This window comes from Pristis pectinata, chromosome 15, assembly GCF_009764475.1.
Source record: "Pristis pectinata isolate sPriPec2 chromosome 15, sPriPec2.1.pri, whole genome shotgun sequence".
NCBI classification, from domain to species: domain Eukaryota; kingdom Metazoa; phylum Chordata; class Chondrichthyes; order Rhinopristiformes; family Pristidae; genus Pristis; species Pristis pectinata.
In genome coordinates this window covers 890,175-913,328 of record NC_067419.1, presented here as the reverse complement: position 1 = coordinate 913,328, position 23,154 = coordinate 890,175, and the positions used below count along the sequence as shown (strand labels likewise).

General features: G+C 49.9%; 1 protein-coding gene across 1 annotated transcript in view; it reads left to right on the top strand.

Annotated features, from left to right (window-relative positions):
* Positions 1 to 6,506: 6,506 nt before the first annotated feature.
* The window catches only part of tmtc1 (transmembrane O-mannosyltransferase targeting cadherins 1), a 151,499-nt gene continuing 134,851 nt past the window's right edge, over positions 6,507 to 23,154 (top strand). The window contains 1 exon segment of the mRNA XM_052030031.1: positions 6,507 to 6,864. Coding sequence (XP_051885991.1) covers positions 6,575 to 6,864 — 290 coding nt within the window. The 5' untranslated portion in view covers positions 6,507 to 6,574.

Sequence of the window (23,154 nt, the reverse complement as noted above, 5' to 3'; positions counted from 1 at the left end):
CTTCATTGACCAGAAGCATACTCTTCTGATATCAGAAAGCTAGGAACCTTCCTGCCAAAGTACTGCAGTGTTTAACAAACTCATTCAAACTTTGAGACCATCTTAAATATGCCTGACAACGGGGATGCAAGTAACTGTGATTCTCTATTGTAAGTTGTGTAGTTAACTCTTTCTTACTGTAAGGCCATAAAGGCCCATGCCAACTTACATTCACCTCTGGCTGAAAGAGCTGCTTTCTTTCCTCCGTTATTCCTGAGTAAATCTTTTTGCTGTCCTGTTGCTCTTCCTGTTATGACCTCATGGATGTGGAGAACAACCACTCCTTTTACACTTCCACTCCTGTGAGCTAACTCGCTGTAAGCAACAGTCTGCCGGGCACCAGCAACTCTCCATGACCAGACTGCTCTTGTGCTGTCCTACTCAGCAATACTTAGCTATCTATTCAACTGTGGGAGGTCACAGAGCCAGGCCTCGAACTGGTTAAACTGGGTAGCAGGCTGATTTTCACGTACCAAAACCAGTATTTGTCCTACTTGTACCTCCCGAGACATAGAATGGAATGCTAGAGCTCTGTTAATAGACAAATTATATAGTTCTTGTTATACAGGTACCTTTCCTTTCTCATTTACAGGGTGGCTGATCGTTTGGATTGTAGTATGGGTACTTCCCAGCCTACAAGCGCCCAACTTGTGCACAGCCCGTAGATACGAATGAGCATTTGAGAGGCCATTGGCGGATGGATTTGCCGACTGCTGGAGGGCTGCAGGTATCTTCTGCCATGCGGGAACTCGGTTGTTGGCTGCATTTCTGATTTGCGAAGTGCCTGGGTTGCGAACAGTTCACGGGAATGGAACCCTGAGGAGGACCTGTATGTGGATTTGCAATGCAGCAGCTAAAGACCTGCATTTATACGGTATCTCGTTGCCTTCAGAACGTCCCACAGCCCACGGGACTTCACTGCCAATCAAGTACTTTTAAGGCACAGCCACTCTTGAAACATATGGGATGCATCACCCGCTGTGTGCACAGCATGCTCCTGCAAACAGCAACAGAGTAAACCCAACTATTGTCTAGAATTTCATAGAATGTGCAGCACATCTGGCCAGCTGTTTACAGTGCAGAGTTTATGACCCCACACGAACAAAGCACGATAAATTTATCAGTGAATAGTGGAAAATAAACTGGCTCTTGATCCACTGCGTATTACTCATTCTCAGTTGCACTGGTGCCATTTGGACACAACTGATGGTTATTCCGATCATGACCTGACCCACCCTGTTTTGTAACTCGCGCTGAGCAACAGCCTTGGCTGCGGTGAGCAGGGGTGTGTTTGTACAAGAGTGGCAGCTGTTCGCCATCAGAGGGCTCTGTTCACAGCTCCATGGAATCAGCAAATTTATAACACAGGCCAATTGGAGATCAATCTGGAGTTACCCAGTCTAGTCCCAGTTCGAGGTCCCCCACCTGCAGGTCACAGCTCAACAACTACATCTCAAAGTGCATTTTAACTGTATTTTCATAGAAAGGCAGAAACCTTAATATTTTTCCACATCTTTCTTCTGATCCATCTCCCAGTTACTTTTAACTCTTTGTTTGCTGGACTTTGACCCCTTGGCTAAGAAAACTAGGGGTTCTTCCTATTTACTATCCAGGCCCATCATAATTTCATTCACCTCAATCATGTCTCCCTCAGCTTCCTCTGTTCCAAGGAAAACGACCCCAACTTATCCAGTCGTTCCTCAGAGGTATAATTTTCCAGTGCAGGCCTTAAGCGGGCTAGCTCCGCCATTCCTTAATGCGGTCCAGTGGTGTCTCCCGTAAAGTGCCTGGGTATGTGGGTGCTGAGGGCAAGGACCAGGTCCTTATGGTGGCCACCTTGTTCACAATGGCTACCCGGACTCTGGTTACTGTACTTCTGTGGTTGGCATATTTGTACACAGACATGTTTTCTTCTATTTAAGCATTTCCCTGGGATTGAGGATCACTTTGCTTCTATTCTGATACGATTCTTGACGCTAATATGGGAACAGCAGGCTCTTCCACAGATTGGACAGGAGAGTGAGTGGGTAGTTTGGGACGGTATGCTCCTTCTGCCATTTCCCTGTGATTATGTGTGCTCCCCACGCTTGGACTCGAAGTTCTCAATGTCACCCTGCATGCTCCTTCTCCACTTCATGGGCCAGAGGTTGCCAGGAGTCAGTGGGGGTGTTGCATTTCTTCAATGAGCACATTCTTGTATCATTTTTGTCTCTCTGCTCAGTAAACTCTTCCTGTGACAGAACTCAGTAAATAAGTCGTGTTTGGATGTCATGACATCATCAGACTTGTGATTCAGCACATGGATTATTCGCCATTAAGCTATATAGATATCCGTTGCCTAGATACTGCTGGATCTGCTGAGTACTTGCAACATTTTCTGTTCTTAATAAAGTATACACCCTTATTCAAAGCTCTCGGTGTCTTGTAAAGATGTCTGTCATTAAAACTTACCAGCACCATGAGACTGGTTCATTGACTGCCTCCAAATATACTACACTGCTTTGATGTTCAGAGGGACCTGGGTATCCTTGTACGTGAAGAACTGAAAGTTAACATCCAGGTATTATTGCAATAACTTCTTATTGCAACAGGATCGAAGTGCAAGAGTACATCTTACTCGAATTATGTAGATCCCTGGTGAGATTGTGTTTGGAATGTTGTGCGCAGGTTGACACAAGGGATATACTTGTGATAGTGGGGGTGTATGAAGGTTCACCAGATTGATGCCAGGATAGTGTGTTTATTGCATGAGGGAAGTTTCAGCAGATCTGGGCTCCTCTCTTGAGTTTAGACAAATGAGAGGTGATCTCATGTAAAAATAAAAATCTTAAGGAGGTTAACAGGTGATGATGTTTTCCCTGACTGGGGTGTCTATGACCAGAGATCAACTACTCAGGACAGATATGAGAAGAAATTCTTTACTTAGAAGATATTTCTTTACTTAGAGTTGTAAACCTTGGGAATTTTCTACTGAAAAGGGCTGTGGGGTCTCAATCACGGCGTACATTTAAGACAAAGATCAAGGCCAGTGAGGTTAGTGCAGGATAATGGTGCTGAGGTAAAGGATCAGCAAGATCTTATTCACTAACAGAGCAGGCTCGAGGGGCTCAATATCCTACTCCTACGTTCTTGTTGGAATGCTCAGAGGCCTGGTCTAATAGTAGAAGAACCTGAGCTTGCATCTTATTGAGTATTTTTAAAATTCTGTAAATAAAAGTAGATGGTATCAGTGACTGTAAATGTATCAGATACTTTTTAAGACCGACTGGTTAGAATGAATGCTCTGACACATACTTGGAACAATTCAGGAGGCCATTTGGTCCATTGAGTTCATGCAGGCCCTCAGCAGAACAACCCGAACCTTCCCATTCCTCTTTATCTCAATCACCTGTACCGCTGCACCTTGTTCTCTCTCCCATGACCTTCGGCTCCCCTTTGACTCTTTTGCTGTTAACTATGGGGGGAATTAACCTACCGACTGGGAGCGATCCCAAGCAGAGATTGTGCAGACACCAGACAGGGAAGGAAGCCTGCCATCACCATTTCATCTGGCCAATGTGTGACCCTTCCCTGATGTGTTTGACCAAGCCCCTCATATCCAGCGATGGACAACGGGGGTCCAGAGATTCCATGAAGGAGTTCTCCTGTATCCTCCTCTCCCCACCCCACCCCCAAATGTGTCCTCCCCCAGGCCACACCCCCAAATGTGTCCTCCCCCATACTACCAGCCTGAATTCCCCACACGCCCACCATGCTCCCCCCACCGTGTTCTCTCCCAGTGGACACTGTACCCCCCCCTTCGTTTTCTCCCTTCACCCCCATGTTCTCTCTCCCCATGACTTCCCTCAGCCTCCATCACCCACACCATGTGTCCCCTATCCTCATCGTCCCACCCCATGGCTGTGAGATCCCCACCCCAAGGTCCCCTCTCCTCTCGGCTCTGTCCCCTCACGCCCTTCACCAGTCCCTCCTGCCGCTCCCTGGTCTCTCTCTCCACCCTGGGTTCTGTCTACCCAGTGCCACCCCCCCCACTCTCACCCTCCCCCCACTGCCACCCCCCCTACTCTGACCCTCCCCCCTCACCCTCCTCCCACTGCCACCCCCCCTACTCTGACCCTCCCCCCTCACCCTCCTCCCACTGCCACCCCCCTACTCTGACCCTCCCCCCCCAACTCTGACCCTCCCCCCCTCACCCTCCCCCCCCACTCTCACCCTCTCTGGTTTGTCTCTCTCCTGCCCCACCCACCAGCCTTTTCCTCCTCTATTTCTGTCCTTCCCCCGACCCACATCCACCCTGATCTCCACACGCTCTCCAGCCCGACTCTTCATCCCCCCCCAAAACTCTGCACACCCCAAATCCCTCCACCCCATCTCTCTCCTCAGCTCCCTGCCCACTCTCTCCACCACCACCCTCTCCCCACTTCTCTCTCCCCCCACTCGTCTCCCGCCAGCCCACCCATCCCCCCACACCCACCCCCGTCTCTCCCCCCGCCCCCCACACCCCCTCTCCTCCCGCCCCCCCACACCCCCTCTCCCCCCATCCCCCGTCTCTCCCCCCCGCCCCCCCACACCCCCCCATCTCTCTCCCCCCGCCCCCCACACCCCCTCTCCCCCCATCCCCCCACACCCCCTCTCCCCCCATCCCCCCACACCCCCTCTCCCCCATCCCCCCACACCCACCCCCCCATCCCCCCACAACCCACCCCCGTCTCTCCCCCCGCCCCCGACACCCCCTCTCCCCCCAGCCCCCACACCACCCCGTCTCTCCCCCCGCCCCCCACCCCACCCCCATCTCTCCCCCCCGCCCCCCCACACCCCCTCTCCCCCCGCCCCCCCACACCCCCTCTCCCCCCATCCCCCCACACCCCCGTCTCTCCCTCCCGCCCCCACACCCCCCGTCTCTCCCCACGCCCCCACACCCCCCGTCTCACCCTCCCGCCCCCCCACACCCCCTCTCCCCATCCCCCCACACCCCTCTCCCCCATCCCCCCACACCCACCCCCGTCTCTCCCCCCGCCCCCCACACCCCCTCTCCCCCCAGCCCCCCACACCACCCCGTCTCTCCCCCCGCCCCCCACACCACCCCCGTCTCTCCCTCCAGCCCCCCACACCCCCCGTCTCCCCTCCAGCCCCCCACACCCCCCGTCTCTCCCCCCGCCCCCACACCCCCCGTCTCTCCCCCCGCCCCCCACACCCCCGTCTCTCCCCCCCGCCCCCCACACCCCCCGTCTCCCCCCCCGCCCCCCACACCCCCCCGTCTCCCCCCCACGCCCCCCACACCCCCCCGTCTCCCCCCACACCACCCCCGTCTCTCCCCCCACACCCCCCCGTCTCTCCCCCCCGCCCCCCTCCCCCCGTCTCTCCCCCCCTCTCCCCCCGCCCCCCACACCCCCGTCTCTCCCCCCCGTCTCTCCCCCCCGCCCCCTCCCCCCGTCTCTCCCCCCCGTCTCTCCCCCCTCTCCCCCCCGTCTCTCCCCCCCGCCCCCCACACCCCCCCCTCTCCCCCCCCCACACCCCCCCGTCTCTCCCCCCACACCCCCCCGTCTCTCCCCCCCGCCCCCCACACCCCCCCGTCTCTCCCCCCCGCCCCCCTCCCCCGTCTCTCCCCCCCTCTCCCCCCGTCTCTCCCCCCTCTCCCCCCGCCCCCCGTCTCTCCCCCCCCACACCCCCCCGTCTCTCCCCCCCGCCCCCTCCCCCCGTCTCTCCCCCCCGTCTCTCCCCCCTCTCCCCCCCCGTCTCTCCCCCCCGCCCCCCACACCCCCCCCCTCCCCCCCCACACCCCCCCGTCTCTCCCCCCCCACACCCCCCCCGTCTCTCCCCCCCCGCCCCCCACACCCCCCCCCGTCTCTCCCCCCCCGCCCCCCACACCCCCCCCGTCTCTCCCCCCCCCGCCCCCCACACCCCCCCCCGTCTCTCCCCCCCCGCCCCCCACACCCCCCCCGTCTCTCCCCCCCCCCGCCCCCCACACCCCCCCCGTCTCTCCCCCCCCCGCCCCCCACACCCCCCCCGTCTCTCCCCCCCCGCCCCCCACACCCCCCCGTCTCTCCCCCCCCCGCCTCTCCTCCCCCCGCCCCCCACACCCCCCCCTGTCTCTCCCCCCCCCGCCCCCCACACCCCCCCGTCTCTCCCCCCCCCGCCCCCCACACCCCACACCCCCCCCGTCTCTCCCCCCCCGCCCCCCACACCCCACACCCCCCCCGTCTCTCCCCCCCCCCGCCCCCCACACCCCCCCCGTCTCTCCCCCCCCCCGCCCCCCACACCCCCCCCGTCTCTCCCCCCCCCGCCCCCCACACCCCCCCGTCTCTCCCCCCCCGCCCCCCACACCCCCCCCCGTCTCTCCCCCCCCGCCCCCCACACCCCACACCCCACACCCCCCCCGTCTCTCCCCCCCCCCCCACCTCTCCCCGCCCCGCTCGCCGGCGCTCCGCTGGCCCCGCCCGGGGACGTGTGCGTTGGTGGGCGGCCGCTCCGGCGCGCCTGTCCGGCGAGTCGCAGTCCGGGCACCGGCTGCTGAGGATGCGATCCCGGGCGAGGGATGGGGGAGCGAGCGCAGGAGCGGCGGAGCGGGGCCGGGGCGGGGGCTCGCTCCCCGCCGCCTGCCCTTAGCCTGTGCCACGGCTTGCTCGCCGCCCTCTGCGCCGCCGCCTACTGCAACGGGCTGCCCGGCGAGCTGGTGCACGACGATGTTTGGGCGATCGTCAACAACCCCGACCTGCGAGCCTCCGCCCCGCTCCGGGGCATCTTCTCCAACGACTTCTGGGGCAGGAGCATGAGCGACAGCAGCAGCCACAAGTCCTACCGTCCCCTCTGCATCCTCACCTTCAAGTAAGTCTCTCTCTCTCTCTCTGTCTGCTCCGCTGCTTGGGGCTGCGTTCACCCTACTCTCCCTGTACCAATATCAGTTAGTTACTCGCCCTATAGCAGGATAGATGGACCGAAAAGCCTCTTTCTGTGCTGTGTTACTCTGTGACTGTACTCGTCAATTGTGGATACCTCTCCCCTTTACAATCGTCCTGGGGTCAGAACTCGCTCCTCCTGAAACTTGCCTGGTGTTTGCCCTTCGTTCACTGGGGCGACCCCACACTTCCTCCTCTTCCTCAGGTTGTTGGGCCAGCCCTCCAGGGCTCCGTTGTAAACCCTGTAAATTGCCCCGAGTGAATAGGTGAAGGGTGGAATCGGTTGGGTGTGGTGGGTGGGTGGTGGGGTGGGTGGAGAGGTGTGGTCGGGGGGTGGCTGGGGTGGAGGTTTGGGGTGGGGGATGAGTTGATGGGAAGGCAGGGAGAATAGGTTGAGGAAAAATTAGTGAGGGAATGGAGTGTGAGGTGGTGGGGACAAGGTGGGCTGAAATGTCTCCTGTGTGGTAGGGAAATATGGAAAGTTAACACAATTGCTTTTTTTTATGAAGTACCTTGAAGGTCATGAAACATTCCAATTCACTTCACAGCTGCATTATCAAACACAGTTTGACATGGAGCCTTTGAGGAGGTGGTAGGACTTGGTCAAAGATGAGGTTTTGAGGCATGGTTTGAGAGGAGGTTGTTGCGGTGATGTGACCCAGTCAGGCTGCTGTCAGTGGAAGAATGGTGCAGAATGAGTCGTCCAAGGGGCCAGAACTGGAGGAATCTTAGAATGGTCTGGGATTGAGAATAACGAGCATGAAGAGGTTTGAAACCAAGATGAGAATTTTAAATTCATGGCACCAGTTCAGGACGCAGCAAGCTCCAAAAATTAAAGGTGTCTCTTCAGGGCACTGTTGCAGCCAACATCTGGGAGATAAGTTAAAAGTCACTAAAATAGCATGGTTTTAAGTTTTACTTTGAGCTCTTCTGTTTACTGATTTACAAAACTACCATTTGAGATGGAAGGATGTGGCTGTTTCAGCTGGCAGGTCAGGTGGCGGTCTATTGGTGTCCTTTCAGGAATGCACACGACAGCAGTGAACCAGTGCCACTAACCAGATGTTCTGGTGTCACTAACCAGACCCTCAGAGTCTCTGAGACTTGTGGGTCAGGCAGAAATCAAACTGGAGGTAAAGTTTTCTTTTCCCCTCCAAGTTTTATTTGTGTTAAATTAAAAATAAATAAGTCCTATTCATGATTTTTGCAATATGTGATAGAGTGAACTAGTTTTAAACATTCCTTGCCTGCCCCACTATCATTTCTATTGTTCTTGAAGCGAGAAAACAGGGGATTAATGACCTGTTTGTCTGACATTGGTGGTTGGATTCAATCACAAATGATGCAATGTCAACACATTTAAAAATAATTATATGATTGAGCAGAAATGACACTGCTTTTTGAATAGAAAATTATGTTTGACGACATTGGAGTTCTCTGAGGATGTGTCTGGCAGAGTAGGGGGAACCAGTGGATGTGGTATGCTTGGATTTCAGAAGTCTTTCAACTGAGTTCCATACAGGAGGTTGCTGAACAAAGAGCCCGTGGAATTGGCCCTCCTCAGGTTGGCGTGCAGTGACTACTGGGATACCATGGGGTGGGGGGCCCACTCTCCACAATCTATGTTGATGATTTGGCTGAGGGTGTCAAGTGTAATATTTCTAAGTTTGTTGATGATGTTAATTTAAGTGGGAATGTGAGTGGTGATGAGGCTTCAGGGGGATACGGACAAGCTGAGTGAGTGAGTGATAAAATGGCAAATGGAATACAATGTTAAAAAATGTGAGGTTATTCACTTTGGTCGAAAAACACAAATTCTGAATGTTCTTTTTAACCAAGGTGAATGACCTTGCGGTTTAAATGGTGAGGGATTGGGAAATGTTGATGTTCAAAGACACCTGGATGTCCTTGTCATTGAAAGTGAACACAACAGGTGCAGCGGGCCATTCAGAAAGCAATTAGTACGCTGGACTTTATTGCAATAAGAGTTGAGTGCAAGAATAAAGATGCCTTCCTGCAGTTATATAGAGCCTTGGTAGGTCTACAGCTGGAGTAATGTGGGCAATTTTGGTTTCCTCGCATTAAGAAAAAAGGATGTACTTGATATAGAGGAAGCACAGCCAAGATTCACCAGACTGGTTCCTGGGAAGGCAGATCTAATATATAAGGACATAGTGAGTACGTTGGGCCTTTAATCTTTAGAGTTCAGAAGGATGAGAAGTGATCCCATTGAAACAAATGAATCTCATAGAGGGCTTGACAGGTTGGACATGGTGAGATTGCTTCCCTGCAAGCGGAACAGAACCACAAGCGTCAGTCTCGAAATGTGGGTAAGCCATTTGGGATAGAAATGAAGAGCAATGTCTTCACTATAAAGGGTGGAGAAGTTTTGGAATTCTTGGAGGGCTGTGGAAACTCTGTCATTATTTTCATTTAAAGTGAGGTCTCTAAATGAAAAACACTATGGTGCTGGAGGAACTCATCAGGCCAGGCAGCATCCGTGGAGAAAAGCAGGCAGTCAACGTTTTGGGTCAGGACCCTTCTTGAGATTTCTAAATGTTTGAATATTAGAGGAATTGAAGAATATGAGGAGAATGCAGGTAAATAGAGTTGGGTAGAAGATCTGCCATAATCTCATTGAGTGTTGGAGCAGGCTTGAAGGGCTGAATGTCCCACTCATGCTAATTCTTGTCCCTCCCATGTCAGTCTGCAACAATAATTTATTGATTCATGTGTGAAAGTTCCTAACGGTTAAAATAGATTGTGTCCCTCTCTGCTTCCACCAGTGAAGGATTATTTAGGAAAATGCTCCACTTGTCTGGAGGGAATGTTTCCCTGCTACATTCGGACAAAGCAGGAGGAATGCAAAATATTACCCAATAGGACATTTTGATTACTTTCATCATCCTGTTAATGATTATTTTTTGAACTGTTTAATGGCAGCTGTGCAAATCTAGATTGTCGGTCAAAAGCAGATGTCTTAACCCATGTTAGTAGGAGCTAGCTTGCCATAATTTGTGTACGTGTTGATAGGTAAATCTATATATCTAATAAGTTGTCTAATGGAAATGTATTTGTTAATGCTGTAAACATTGACTTGGCTTGAACACTCTCATGTCTGTACGACGGCTCCTAGCACTCTCCCGGGCCCAGCAATAGGCAGCGTGTCTTGGAGCTTGTTAAGCCTGTAGAGTTGTCAGCCAGTGTCATTTGAGTGCTGTCAGGCAAGGCTAAGAGCCCAAAGTTGAGCCGTATATGGACTCTCGTTTGTTGACTTGCTTTTTTTTAGAGAAGGGGCGCTTTGGAAGAAAGGACCTGAGAGTTCATGCCTGTAGAATGATACACCAAGATAAGTTGGTGTGTTCTGTAGAGGACGAACGACTGGAAAGTAACTGTCAAATGCAAAATTTGTGGACACGCTTTAGTTTTGTATCATAACATTTGTCCTGGTCTGTAGAGTGAGCTTGTGAAATACTGCATTTTCATCCTGGTCTGCTGGTGATTTACTGCCATGTTGATGTAACAGAGTTGTCTCTGCTCTGTATTCTTTCATGAGTATATTTGTCAGTGAGCATGTAATAACTTTGGAACATTGCAACATCTGTAAAGCTCGTGGTTTAAGCAATGCTAGTGCTTCTAAGTTAATTTAAATTGTAATTTTGTTCAAAATCCTCTGTTATCAAGTGACTGAAGTGCTCTGGTCAGACATAAAGGAAAAAAAAGATAAATCCCTAAAGTCTGAACTTATAAAACTGAGCACTGGATGTGTCTGGCACCTGAGGAGGAGGGAGGGAAGGTAGATTAGTGAATGTTTTAGAGTCTGCCCCTGCATCAGACTTTAAACCTGTCATAGTCGTGCAGCACAGAAGCAGGCCCTTCAGCCCACCACATCCATGCTTACCTTTTTGCCCATCTGCATGAATCCCATTTGCTGGCATTAAGACCTCATCCTTTGCCTTGCCTATTTAAGTGTCTGTCCAAATGCCTCTTACGTTATTCAATTGTATCTGAGTCTACCATCTCCTCCGGTAGCACATTGCAGACATCAACCACCCTGTGAAAAAAGCAAAAATTAGAACATAGAACAGTACAACACGGGAATAGGCTTTTTCGCCCACGATGTTGTGCTGAACTAATTAAACTAATAATTAAACGCCAAACTAAACTAATCCCTTCTGCCTACACAATGCCCACATCCCTCCATTCGCTGCACAGTCATGTGCCTGTCTAAGCCTCTTAAACAGTTCTATCATATTTGCCTCCACCACCACCACCACCCCTGGCAGATCCCCTTTTACCCCTCAGATCCCTTTAAAACTCCTACGTCTCACATTAAACAGATGGGAAAAAAGATTTTGGCTATCCACCCATTCTATGCCTTGTAATCTTTTCTGCTTCCATCAGGTCACCCCTCCTTCGTCCCTGAGAAAACAAGCCCAGCCTATCTAATCTCTCCCTGGAACTAAAGTCCTCCAATCCAGGCAGCAACCTAGCGAATCTCCGCTGCACTTTCTCCCGCACAGTCACATCCTTCCTATTGTGTGTCGACCGCAACTGCACACAATACTCCAACTGCGGCCTAACCAGTCTTTTGTAAAGTTACAACATAAGGTCCCAATTCTTATTCTGTATCCTGATCTTCTTCATCATCCCATCAACTTGTGTTGTCACTTTAGGAGAACTATGGACTTGGACCCAAGGGGTTCCCTCCCAATCTACAGGGACCATTCCAGAAATGATTGGTAACAATCATTCACCATCTTATCGCCACCTCTTTCAAAACTCTGGAGGGAATAAGAGAAGTCGCTTCCCTCATTCTGCAAAGTGGAAGCCCACAGATGTTGTTACCCCTTAACAATTCCAATGGCAATTAGAATTATTTCCTGTATCTTATTGTGAGGTCTGGTACTGTTTATCCCACCTGCTGCCCAAGGATATGATATTTCTGTATCATCTCTGAATGGCAGGTCACAATGACGATGCCGAATTCTTAGACCGGGAACTAGCTCAGATTAATACATCCCTCATGGGTGAATTACTGAAGCGGGTGGGGGGCAGGGGCAGTGGGGAGGTGGGGTCTGAACAGAGAGTGGAAGCTTGGCTGTACAACAGGGGGCAAAACTGTGGTGAGAAGGTGGGGAAGTCACTTGGCCAACTGCAAGTGTGGCAGCAGAACATAAGGGCTTGAATTATGAGGACAGGGTGGCACAGCTGCTGCCCCAGAGGTCCAGCAATCCCGGTTCAGTCCCGGTGCTGTCTGTGTGGAGTTTGCACGTCCTCCCAGTGACTTTATGGGTTTCCTCTGGATGCTTCGGTTTCCTCCCACATCCCAATGGTGTGCTGGTTGGTGGGTTAATTGGGCACTGTAAATTGCCCCTGGTGTGTAGGTGGGTGGTTAGAATCTGAGGGAGTTGATGAGAATGTGGGGAGAATAAAATATGAGTGCAAGTGGGTGCTTGATGATCAGCATTGACTTCAGGGTCTGTTTCTGTGCTGTATGGCTGTAAGACGTTGTATCCCCTTGACTATAGGAGGGTGGTGATGTTAACTGGGGGTAAATAAAGAGAAAATATTCCTCACTAGGACAGGGGAGCATAATCTTTTAAGAATTGATCCAGACCATTTACAGCCACTTCTTCAACAAAGGGTAACGAAAGCCTGGGGTCCTCCAATAGGCTCTGGATGCTGGAGGTCAGGGTATTTGAGTGACGGACTTTGGTTAGACTGGTGTGATGAGAGATGGAGAAAAGTCTGATGGATGCTTAGCTGTGGTTCTGCCAAGATCCAACTGCAAAGTGGAAGAGGGACTGAGTATTCTCTGTCTCTATTGCCTTAGGCTTGTGAGTTGAATTAAAAGGGAGAAGGAAGAGAGGGAGTGTGAGCGAGGGACCTCTTCCCAGCATGTTGCATGAACCACCTTTGCTTACTTCAAACGGAACCCAGCATCAAAGGCGATTCCTAATTCAGTACAGATGGGAATGGATCTGACGGGAAAGTCTCAACAGGAAATGAGTTTGGCAATCCTTTGAGTGTGGTCCAGCCTAGTTTGTTTCTTCTGTCTCCTTGGTGTTGTGGATACACTCCAAGTAAAATATTCGTGTTTTGGAACCAGTAGGATCGTTCATGGTGTGCATGTTGTGACGTCCGTCGAGAAGACGAGGACTAGTATGAAGGATGCTAATTCATTGCCACAGACGGCTGAAGAGGCCAAGTCATTGGGTATATTCAAAGGAGGGACAAGAAATTCTGCAGATGCTGGAATTGGGAGCAATGCACAAAAAGTGCTGGAGGAACTCAGCAGGTCAGGCAGCATCCACAGAGGGAAATAAACAGTTGACGTTTCAGGCCGAGAGCGGTATATTTAAAGTGGAGATTGATAGGTTCTTGATTAGTAAGGGCATCAAAGGTTACGGGTAGTAGGATGGCCTAATTCTGTTCCTATGTTTGATGGTCTAATGTATCCAGGAAGGGATTTGGGGGAAATGTATGTACCAGGATGGTGAGAGGTGCATATGTCTGTCCCATGCACTAATTGGGAACAGGATAAATGTATTTAAGGGAAAACACATGAGAGAAAGGTAAACAGAAGGCGATGTAGGTTGGGTGGTCCAGAGCAAGGTGGGCGGAGGCCCACGCAGAACATAAACACCAGCATTGACATGTGGGCTGAAGGGTCTCCTTTATGGGAATCTGAAGTAACTTTCAAAGGACAGTTTCCAAGTGGTTGGCTGTGGATGAGGCACTCCATGTGGTTACGTAACTCTTTGATCACTCGGATCCAACAATCCTTTGGTTCCCGAAAGGCAAAAATCTGCAGATGCAGAAGTCTGAAATGAAAACGGAAAATGTTGCAAATTCTCAGCAGGTGAGACAGCATCTGTGGAGAGGTAACACTTTACCTCTCAGCTATTTTATGTTTTTCCGAGATTAACTGCATGTCAATTATAGAGCTCTGTGTGCTCCTAGGCACACAATTGGGATTTGCCTTCTCCGGGGCTGGTGTCACTGAGACATTAAGACTAGCAGAAAGGTACCCGTCCTGTGCTGTCTTTAACTGTACAGCCTGTGAGTCCCAGACTCCAGCAGAGGTTGAACAGCAAGAATTGTGCAGAATGTTGTGGTGGGTCAAAGTATTCCTGGTTTAGGGAATTTAGTGAAGTGAAAATTAAAACCAGCTAGAGTGTCCGGTTCTTATTGCTGTTCACTGGAATGTGTGTGGGTAGAGAGAACAGCACCTTGGCCTGTCATGCTGCACACTTCTGTACAATTGTTTGCATTCCTGCCTCACAGGTGATGAATGGTCACTGAACATTAATATATCTGGAAATTTCATTGAAATAGGGCACCATTTTACTCTCCAATGTCCCATTCACTTTTTACAAGCAGCCTTGCAAATTTGCCTCTTTTTTTTAAAAGAACTAATTTATGCATTAGCACCAGATAACCTCCGAGTGACAGCTGTCAGGTTGTAATTATAAACCCGCTGGTTCGGTGTGGTCCCACGGGGAACGGGAACCTGTTACACCCACTCAGTCTGCTACTGATCCACGTCAGGCAATTACCACTTAAATGTCCACAGGGAAACAAGGGAAGGGTATTAATTACTGCCATTATCAACATTGCCAAATAACAATTTTAAAAAACCTGTTCTGGGAGGGGCCTGTCATTTTTTCAGGGTTGTATTGTTGCTGACACTGTCACTTTATGTGTAAGTGCTGCAGTTCCCAGAATGTGTTGCTTCACACATGAAATTGTAAGGTCTTGAAGCCAGGCGAATCAAAAGCATTGCACAAGTGTTGGTGAGACGGGCTGTTAATACGTTTCTCAAAGCAAGACAGAAAACCTTTGAAGGGGTGAGGTGATTTCATGCCACCATTACCAGATTAGCAGCTTGGACCAATCGGGAGAAGGCAGTGCATGAAACATGCCTGGAGTCACACAGTATGCTGTTATGTCTTAGTAGTGCCATTGCTGTGCTGTAAAAGGGCAGAAATCAGAAAAAATGAGGATTTAGACCAAGAGTGGTGGGAGATTTGGGAAATGTATTCAAGGACCTGAGTGAGGAAAGTGGAGTGAGGGCTGGTGAGGACAGAGGGGGTCTGTCCCTAAGGACAGGGGATGAGGATTTCGAAAGCAGGGACATTGCCTTGAAGGAGGGAATCATTTATGATGCTGGCTGAAACTGTGGAATTAACAGTGGATGCATTTGAAAGAGTGCGGTAGGCCTTCTTGAAAAAGGAATGTTAAGAGAATTTGGGGGAGAGTGCGCGAGGAGAGGGAACTATTAACAATGCCACTTCACGTGGGAAGGTTTTGTTCAGCAGAGCACTGACATCCATCTTCACTAAGCTCCCTGGTGGACTGCCGCTCACCACTGCCAGTCAGTCTCTAATTATTTGTCACAATGAGCTGAGAAAGATAACACATTTGAAGTTTGTCATTACTTAAATTAGCTCCCAAACATGATTTGTTTGCTCTTCTTGTTCAATTTGTAATTAATGTGAATAAACAGTAATCAGTCAAATGATAGAGGGATGGTTTACATTATGGTTTTGCTGGCAGTTTTGGTGCCGGAGACCATTCTGCTTTCACATAGAGGTTTGTGTGAAGTCTCATTAATATCACCTCCCTCTGTGAAATTCACAACAAAGCCATGCCTCAGAGGTTTGACACGTACTCGCCTCGCCAGTCTCCTGTGTGTCATCCCTCTTCCTGATTTTGCTCCCGGTTCGGAGAGACCTCCAGGCTGCAGCTTCTGTTACTCCAGCTCCCGCATTTCCTGGCAGTGGTGCTTTTTCCCGTCATCAGTCAACCATTCCGTTACCGTGTCTGGGCTTCTCGAAGCTCTCTTCCACTCAAAGCACTTCACCACCACTTCTTCCCGGTCCTTTAGGGCAGGTCAAACAAAATGATTCCCTTTGCAGGGAGGGAAGAAGCAGAGAAAGAAGACAGAAATCATGGCAGCAGGAGTAGGCCACTTGGCCCTCTTGAGCCTGTTCTGGCATTCCCTGTAATCATGGCTGATCCTGTCTCCCCCGATCCTATTCCCACTTTCTCCGCACACTCTTGTGTCCAGAAACCTATCTCCTTAAATATATTTATCAACTTTGGTGTCCACAGATTCATCATCCTCTGAGTGTGGAAATCTCTCCTCATCTCAGTCCTAAATGTCTTACCTGGTATCCTAAGACAGCGACCCCTTGTTCTGCAGCCCCCAGCCAGGAGAAATACATCTCTGCATGCAGCCTGTCAAGCCCTGTCTGAAATTTGCATGTTTTAGTTCAATTTTCTCTCAACTTGAGAGAATACCGGCCTTATCCACCCAACCTCTCTCAATGTGACAGGCCCATCATCCCAGGAATTAGTCTGTAGAACCTTCATTGCTCTCCGTCTATGGTAAGTGTGCACTTTCTTGGGTATAGAGACCAAAATTCTGAGATGTGGGGGAATGGCACTGAGAACAGGAGGGTGCCATTCTTAAAATTAAAGCCCAATCCTTTCAGGAGCATGTTAAGATGCTCCTTCATGTGAAGGGGGATGGAGATTGGAATCTCGACATTCCCACAAGAGATGTGAATGTTGGTTCAATTAAAAGTTTCAAACTGTGATTGAGTGATTTTGTTATCATTGGGTATCAGGAATTGTAGAACTAAAGTGGGGTTAAGATACAGTTGAGTTATGCTTGAATTGAATGGTTCCTTGAGCAGCTGTGTGACCATCTTCTGCCCCCGCGCGGGTCCCCCCGCCGCCCGTCCCCGCGCTTGACTCAGCGACGTCACGTTTTCCTTTGCCAACCACTCCATCACGTTGCTCGTGATAGATTTCACTGAGGACACTGGGCTCACCCTTCACCTGCACCCTGGTTGGATCAAGCCTTGGCCCATCTGGTTGTTTAAGCTACCCACAGTCAGTTGTTCCTTTGATTGAACCGAGCAGTGATGGTGCTGGCAGGACAGACGATTAAATTGTCTTCTCTGGACTGTGGGCCTGGTGGATGAGGGTGCAAAAATGGCAGCTGTGAATGAAGTCATTGGGTTGGGTTTCAGTGGATTTTATCGAAGAGGTGCAAATGAAGAAGCTCATTGAACGTGAGATGGGTAAAATGGAGAGCAGGTTTCCCAGCTCTGCTGTAGTTAGTTGGAGGAAAAGGCTTTAGAATTAGCGACCCAGCCAGCACCTTGCGTTTGTCCCCCGTTTGACTCTGTGGCTGCACTGACCTTCTGTGGGCCTCTGGTTCTAATGAACTCCAAGCCTTGGGACTGCAGAGTATCTCATGAAGCACAGCAAGTTCCTGAGCAGTGACTGGACCTCTGGAGGTGGATCCCGAGCCCCACCAGGAGACCACCCTCATCGTCTTTACACAACTTGGCTGACAAAGGCCTTTTTGACTGTTTGCATCTGATCCCCAGCTGGTGCCTGACTTTTATGCTGAGGAACATATTGGCTCACAAAATGATCCTCAGCAGCAGTTCTCCGCATAGTCTTCAGAATTTTCCAGCCCGATGTCTAAACCCAAATCTCTGACAACCCAACCTAATGTTCTGCTTCAAAATGGTCCTCAGATCCAAGGTCTTGGTCACCTTCTCCTCTGACTTGATTATTATTCCACCAACTCTCCTGTGAAATGAATCAGTTTCCGTCACGAAGCCAAGGAGCTATGTCAATTCAATTTGATTTTGGTAAACCTCATTACTACTGGGTCAATAAACACTGTCCTCGTCAGCGATGTGCACAATGCGAAGAAGTTGATTCCTCCAGTTTTTGGGAGTCTCAACAAATAATATGAGAACAGGAGCTCACCTTTTCCCCAGACTTCCTTTTGTTTTGCAATGATATTATACTTTTCAGTTTATTCATCAAAAGAAGGAAAATAAATTTTGGAACAGGATGAGCATGAAGCAATTTGTTTTCTAATCATTTTTTTTAGGATCCAGACATTGCTGGCAAGGTCAGTGTGTGCTGCCTGTCCAAATTGCCCTCCAGAAGGTGGTGGTGACTACCTTCTTGAACCACTGCAGTCCTTCTGGTGAAGGTGCTTCCACAGGCAGCTACAGAATGTAGAACCAGCGATGGTGAAAGATCATCAACATATTCCAAGTCAGGGTGATGTGATACATAGAAACATAGAAAAACTATAGCATAACTCAGGCCCTCCAGCCCACAAAGCTGTGCCGAACATGTCCCTACCCTAGAAATTACTAGGCTTACCCATAGCCCTCTATGTTTCTCAGCTCCATGTACCTATCCAACAGTCTTTTAAAAGACCCTATCGTATCCGCCTCCACCACCGTTGCTGGCAGCCCGTTCCACGCACTCACCACTCTCTGAGTAAAAAAAACTTTACCCTGACATCTCCTCTATACCTAATCCCCAGCACCTTAAACCTATGTCCTCTTGTGGCCACCATTTCAGCCCTGGGGAAAAGCCTCTGACTATCTACCCGATCAATGCCTCTCATATACCCTGATCAGGTCCCCCCTCATCCTCCGTCGCTCCAAGGAGAAAAGGCCGAGTTCCCTCAACCTGCTTTCATAAGGTATGCTCCGCATTCCAGACAGCATCCTTGTAAATCTCCTCTGCACCCTTTCTGTGGCTTCCACATCCTTCCTGTAGTGAGGTGACCAGAATTGAGCGCAGTACTCTAAGTGGGGTCTGACCAGGGACCTATATAGCTGCAACAATACCTCACAGCTCCTAAATTCAATTCCCCGATTGATGAAGGACAAGACGCCATATGCCACCTTAACCACAGAGTCTTGGAAAAGAACCTGCAGGCGGTGGTGTTCTCAGGTGCCTGCTGTCGTTTTTGCTTGTTGTGGGAAGTCAGGGGCCTGAGAGAAATCATTGGAGAGAAACCTAGATAAGTAACTGCAGTTCATTCAGTAGATGTTGCACACTGCAGCCACTGATGCAGAATTAATTCTCCACATAAAGGGACTGACTATTCTCTCAGCTCTTCTCTCACATTAGTTATAATGCTGGCCGTCAATAATTGTTGAGAAAAGCTGAATATGTGCATTGAAGATTGCAAAGCTGTAGTCTCTCATCAAGGAGAGACTAAGGTGTTTTCCAACAATGAGATTGTCATTAAATTTATCTTTGGTTTGCAAGTTATCCAATTTAAGAAAGATTTTTGAAAGGCCAGTCAGCTTATCCTGGGCAAATGAGAGTCTATAGCATCCTGTGGCAATCAGAATTGAGTATAAATTCTCCTGCTTGATGGACGATGTAGTAGGTTTGCTGCTTGTACAAAAGCTTAACCCAGATCTTTTGGTCCGGTGCAGCTGCACACCACCTCCAATTCCTGTCACAGCAGCGTGGGTGGACTTGCAAGGGAAAGAGGGCATTGCATTGGCTACTTGGTTCCCTTCTGCATCCTTCCAGTGCTTTTGAAACTGCACACTTAATCCTGTGACATTCTTGTGTGTTCTCTACACTGCAGTCAGGAGTGGGAACGCTGATGAAGCTTCTGGCATCATTTCATTGTGCCCCACTGGTTTGCTCAGTTCAGATAAGGAGCTCCAAAGCTGGTTGTGTGGGCACAGGCTGTTAAAGCATACATAAGGCAGGCACATGGGGCTAGGGTACAGATCCGGTACAATCTAATAGAATGGTGGGATGTGGGTAAGGAACTGAATAGATAAATCCTGTTTCTACGTTCCAGCCTGCTTCGTTTAGTTTTTGAGGGAGCATCACATAAACTAACTGACTATAAAAGCACACGCCAAAGCTTTAAAAGAAAGTCTTTGTGTCGTCTCTATCAATCGTGTTTCATCTTCAGGGCCACCCATCTCGTCTGTCTTTTTGTAGCCATCGACTTCTATGGAATATTTAGTTCCCAACCTTATTAGCCATTTTACCATGTATCTGCAACAGCTATTTTATCATGCCTATTATCTATATCTGTAAATTTGACATAATTTGTCTCGATGGAATATTCCACATGTTCACATAAATCACTTCTTTTTCTGCCCCTTTCTCTTAGTTACAACTGCTGTTGCTGTTATTATTGAACCATGTCCCTTCTGCTGATTGCATTTCGTAACCCAAATTGCTGATTTCCTCTCTGGTCGTCTTTCATACATTTCCCTTTGAAAAGCAAGAAAGCTGTGGGTGCTGAAAATGAGAAATAAAGACAGAGCGTGGTGGAAGTACTCAGAGGTTCTGATGAAACTGAAAATATTAAATCTTTTCCTCTCTCAGATGCTGCCTGACCTGCTGACTATACCAGCATTTCCTGCTTTTTGGTGGAATCTTCTCATCTAGTTTCAAACAACACGCAACCCTGCTTGATTCTCTATGATATTGGTCCCAGCCTGGTTTAGTATCTCTCCCTCCCTCCCCCCCCCCCCCTCCTTCACACCACCCCCACTCCCCCCCCCCCCCCCCCCCCCCCTCACCGGCTGTTGTGTTTCCTCTCATCCTCCATGCAAGTGCCCTGTGAATCAAAACTCCTTATTTTGATTGCACATTCCCCTCTCTGATCTGTTTGACTCTGTGCCAGTTTCTGAGTTTCTTCGTTAGTAATCCAGAGCTTATTAGCTTTGAGGTCCTGCTTATTAATTTAGATCCCAGCTGTTCAAACTCCCACATTCCTGTTTCTATTAGTTATTGCTTTATGTGGACCACAGGAAATGGAACCTTCCTGTCTCACTCCATCGCAATGCTGCATTCGTAAACCTTCGATGTTCTCTGTAGCCTTGTTTCTCAACCTGACAGATAGGCAGCATCTTGAATCCGTTGAGTAAGGTCAAAGGGTGAGGCTCCTTCACCCAAGGTGTTTGAAGAGCAGCCACATCCTCCTGACTTGTGCAGCCAGCCACAAGTTTAAACTCCGACCTAACCTCAGCGACACGCCTGTCTTCTGGGCTGATGTAGGACAACCCATCCCTTCCTTCTGACTGCAGCTCGGTCTCCAGTTCGTGCATCTCTCCGGTCATCAGCTCCCACAGCGATAACACACCTGTGGTGCCATCAAACCTTGTTTTATGTGCATTTAGTCATGCTTTTTATTCACTCTGTTTTAATTTTGTTGACTGTCTTATCAAGGTTGTTATTCAGTTAATGTTATGTTTTATATTTTTGTCTTTTTAAACCAGTGTCCTGTTCTGAAGACTATAAAGAGGTCTCCTCTCACTATGCTCTCTCCCTCACTCTGCTCTCTCCCTCACTCTGCCATCCCTTCCTCTCTTTTCTCCTTTGCCATTCTCAATCTCTCAATCTGCTTCTGCTTCTGCTTCTGATCTGTACAATCTCTTCCTTGCACAGGCTTTCACGTTCCCTGTCACTGCTCCCCCTCTGCTCTTTCATCTAGCTCACTGTTTGTGATCCTTCTCTCTGTCTCCCCTCTGTCTCCCTCTCTCCCTCTCTGTGCGTGTGCCTCTCTCTCTCTGTCTGCCCCCCTCTCTGTCTCTCTCTCTCTCTCTATGTCTCTCCCTATCTCTGAGTGTGTGCCTCTCTCTCTGTCTGCCCCTCTTTCTCTGTGTGCATGTGTCTCTGTCTCTCTCTCACTCTGCCTCTGTGTGTCTGTGTCTCTCTGTCTGTGTCTCTCTGTGTTTGTGTGTGTGTGTGTGCATCTGTGTGTGTGTGTGTCTCTCTCTCTGTCTCTCTCTCTCTCCGTGTGTCTCTTTCCCTATCTGTCTGTCTCCCTATCTCTGTGTGTGTGCCTCTCTCTCTGTCTGCCCCTCTCTCTCTCTGTGCGTGTGTCTGTCTCTCTCTCACTCTGCCTCTGTGTGTCTGTGTCTCTCTGTCTGTGTCTCTCTCTGTGTTTGTGTGTGTGTGCATCTGTGTCTGTGTGTCTCTCTCTCTGTCTGTCTGTCTCTCTCTCCATGTGTCTCTTTCCCTATCTGTCTGTTTCCCTATCTCTGTGTGTGTGCCTCTTTCTCTGTCTCTGTCTCTGTCTCTCTGTGTGTGTGTGTGTCTCTCTCTCTGTTTGTCTCCCTATTTGTTTGTCTCCCTATCTCTGTGTGTGCCTCTTTCTCTGTCTCTCTCTCTCTCTCTCTCTGTCTGCCCCTCTCTCTCTCCCTCTCTCTGTCTCTTGTGTGTCTCCCTCCCTGCCCCTCTCTGTGCATCACACTCCGGTTTGCCATCAATTCTAAGCGTGTGTGGCCAGTAACAGCTTGTGTAGTTGCTCACGTTCTGAAAGTGAAAGGACATCAGGAGCTGGACTTTATCTTTTCACTCTGTCAGTGGCCTGACGTTTCCCTGAGTTCTGTTTGAGGAGTCAGCTTTTCTTCAGAAACTGCTTCAGGAGCATGTGTTTGATTGGCACTCCCACTGCGGTTTCTTCCCATTACGTCGCAGCATGATCAGACAATGTGTGACGTCAAGCCACAAATGGGGATGTTGGGACAGATGAAAGAACCGGGGTTTAAGAAGTGTTTTGAATGATCAACAAGGTTCAGGAAGGTAATTCCAGACCTTGGAACTGAGACATCAGAGGGCTGCTCGAAATAAGAACTAGAGAAATTGCAGCGATTGGGGAGGGTCTGTTGGGATGAAGGCAATCTGGTCATCGGTCCCAACAAACCACCTGCCTCACATCTCCCCAGAGCCTCTTCCCCATCCCCCAGCTCTAAGATTTTCTTTTTCATGTACATATCCATGGAATATTCCTACTACTCTTCTGGCCCTCCCAACTCCTTTCCACTGCTTCAGAGAGACACCAGACACTTAACTCTTCGATGCTGAACCACTGTGGAAAGAATAAGTTTCAATCGAAGATCTTGACTGAGATGGTTCCCTATTTCTCTCCTGTTTCTTTCTCCTACCTCACTAAGATTTCCACCCTGATTCCCTCGGATGTTCTGCACTCTTCCATGACCCCAGCAGCACACTGGACCCCATCCCTGAGAAAAAAGCCAGTCTACTGAGCCTGAATGAAAAACACGATGATGCTGGAGGAACTCAGCAGGCCAGGCAGTATCCGTGGAGAAAAGCAGGTGGTCAACGTTTCGTGTCAGGACCCTTCTTCGGGACTGAAGATAGGAAAAGGGGAAGCCCAATATATAGGAGGGAAAAGCAGAGCAGTGATAGGTGGACAGAAGAGGGGAGGCGGGGTGGGCACAGGGTGGTGATAGGTAGATGCAGGTGAGAGGTAGTGCTAGGCAGGTGCGGGGGAGGAGAGGAGAGCAGAAAGCGGGTCTACTGAGCCTGCCCAATGCTCTGCTGGAGCATCGTGAGTCATTGAAGCTCACTGAGCAGCCCACTGCCCCGTCAC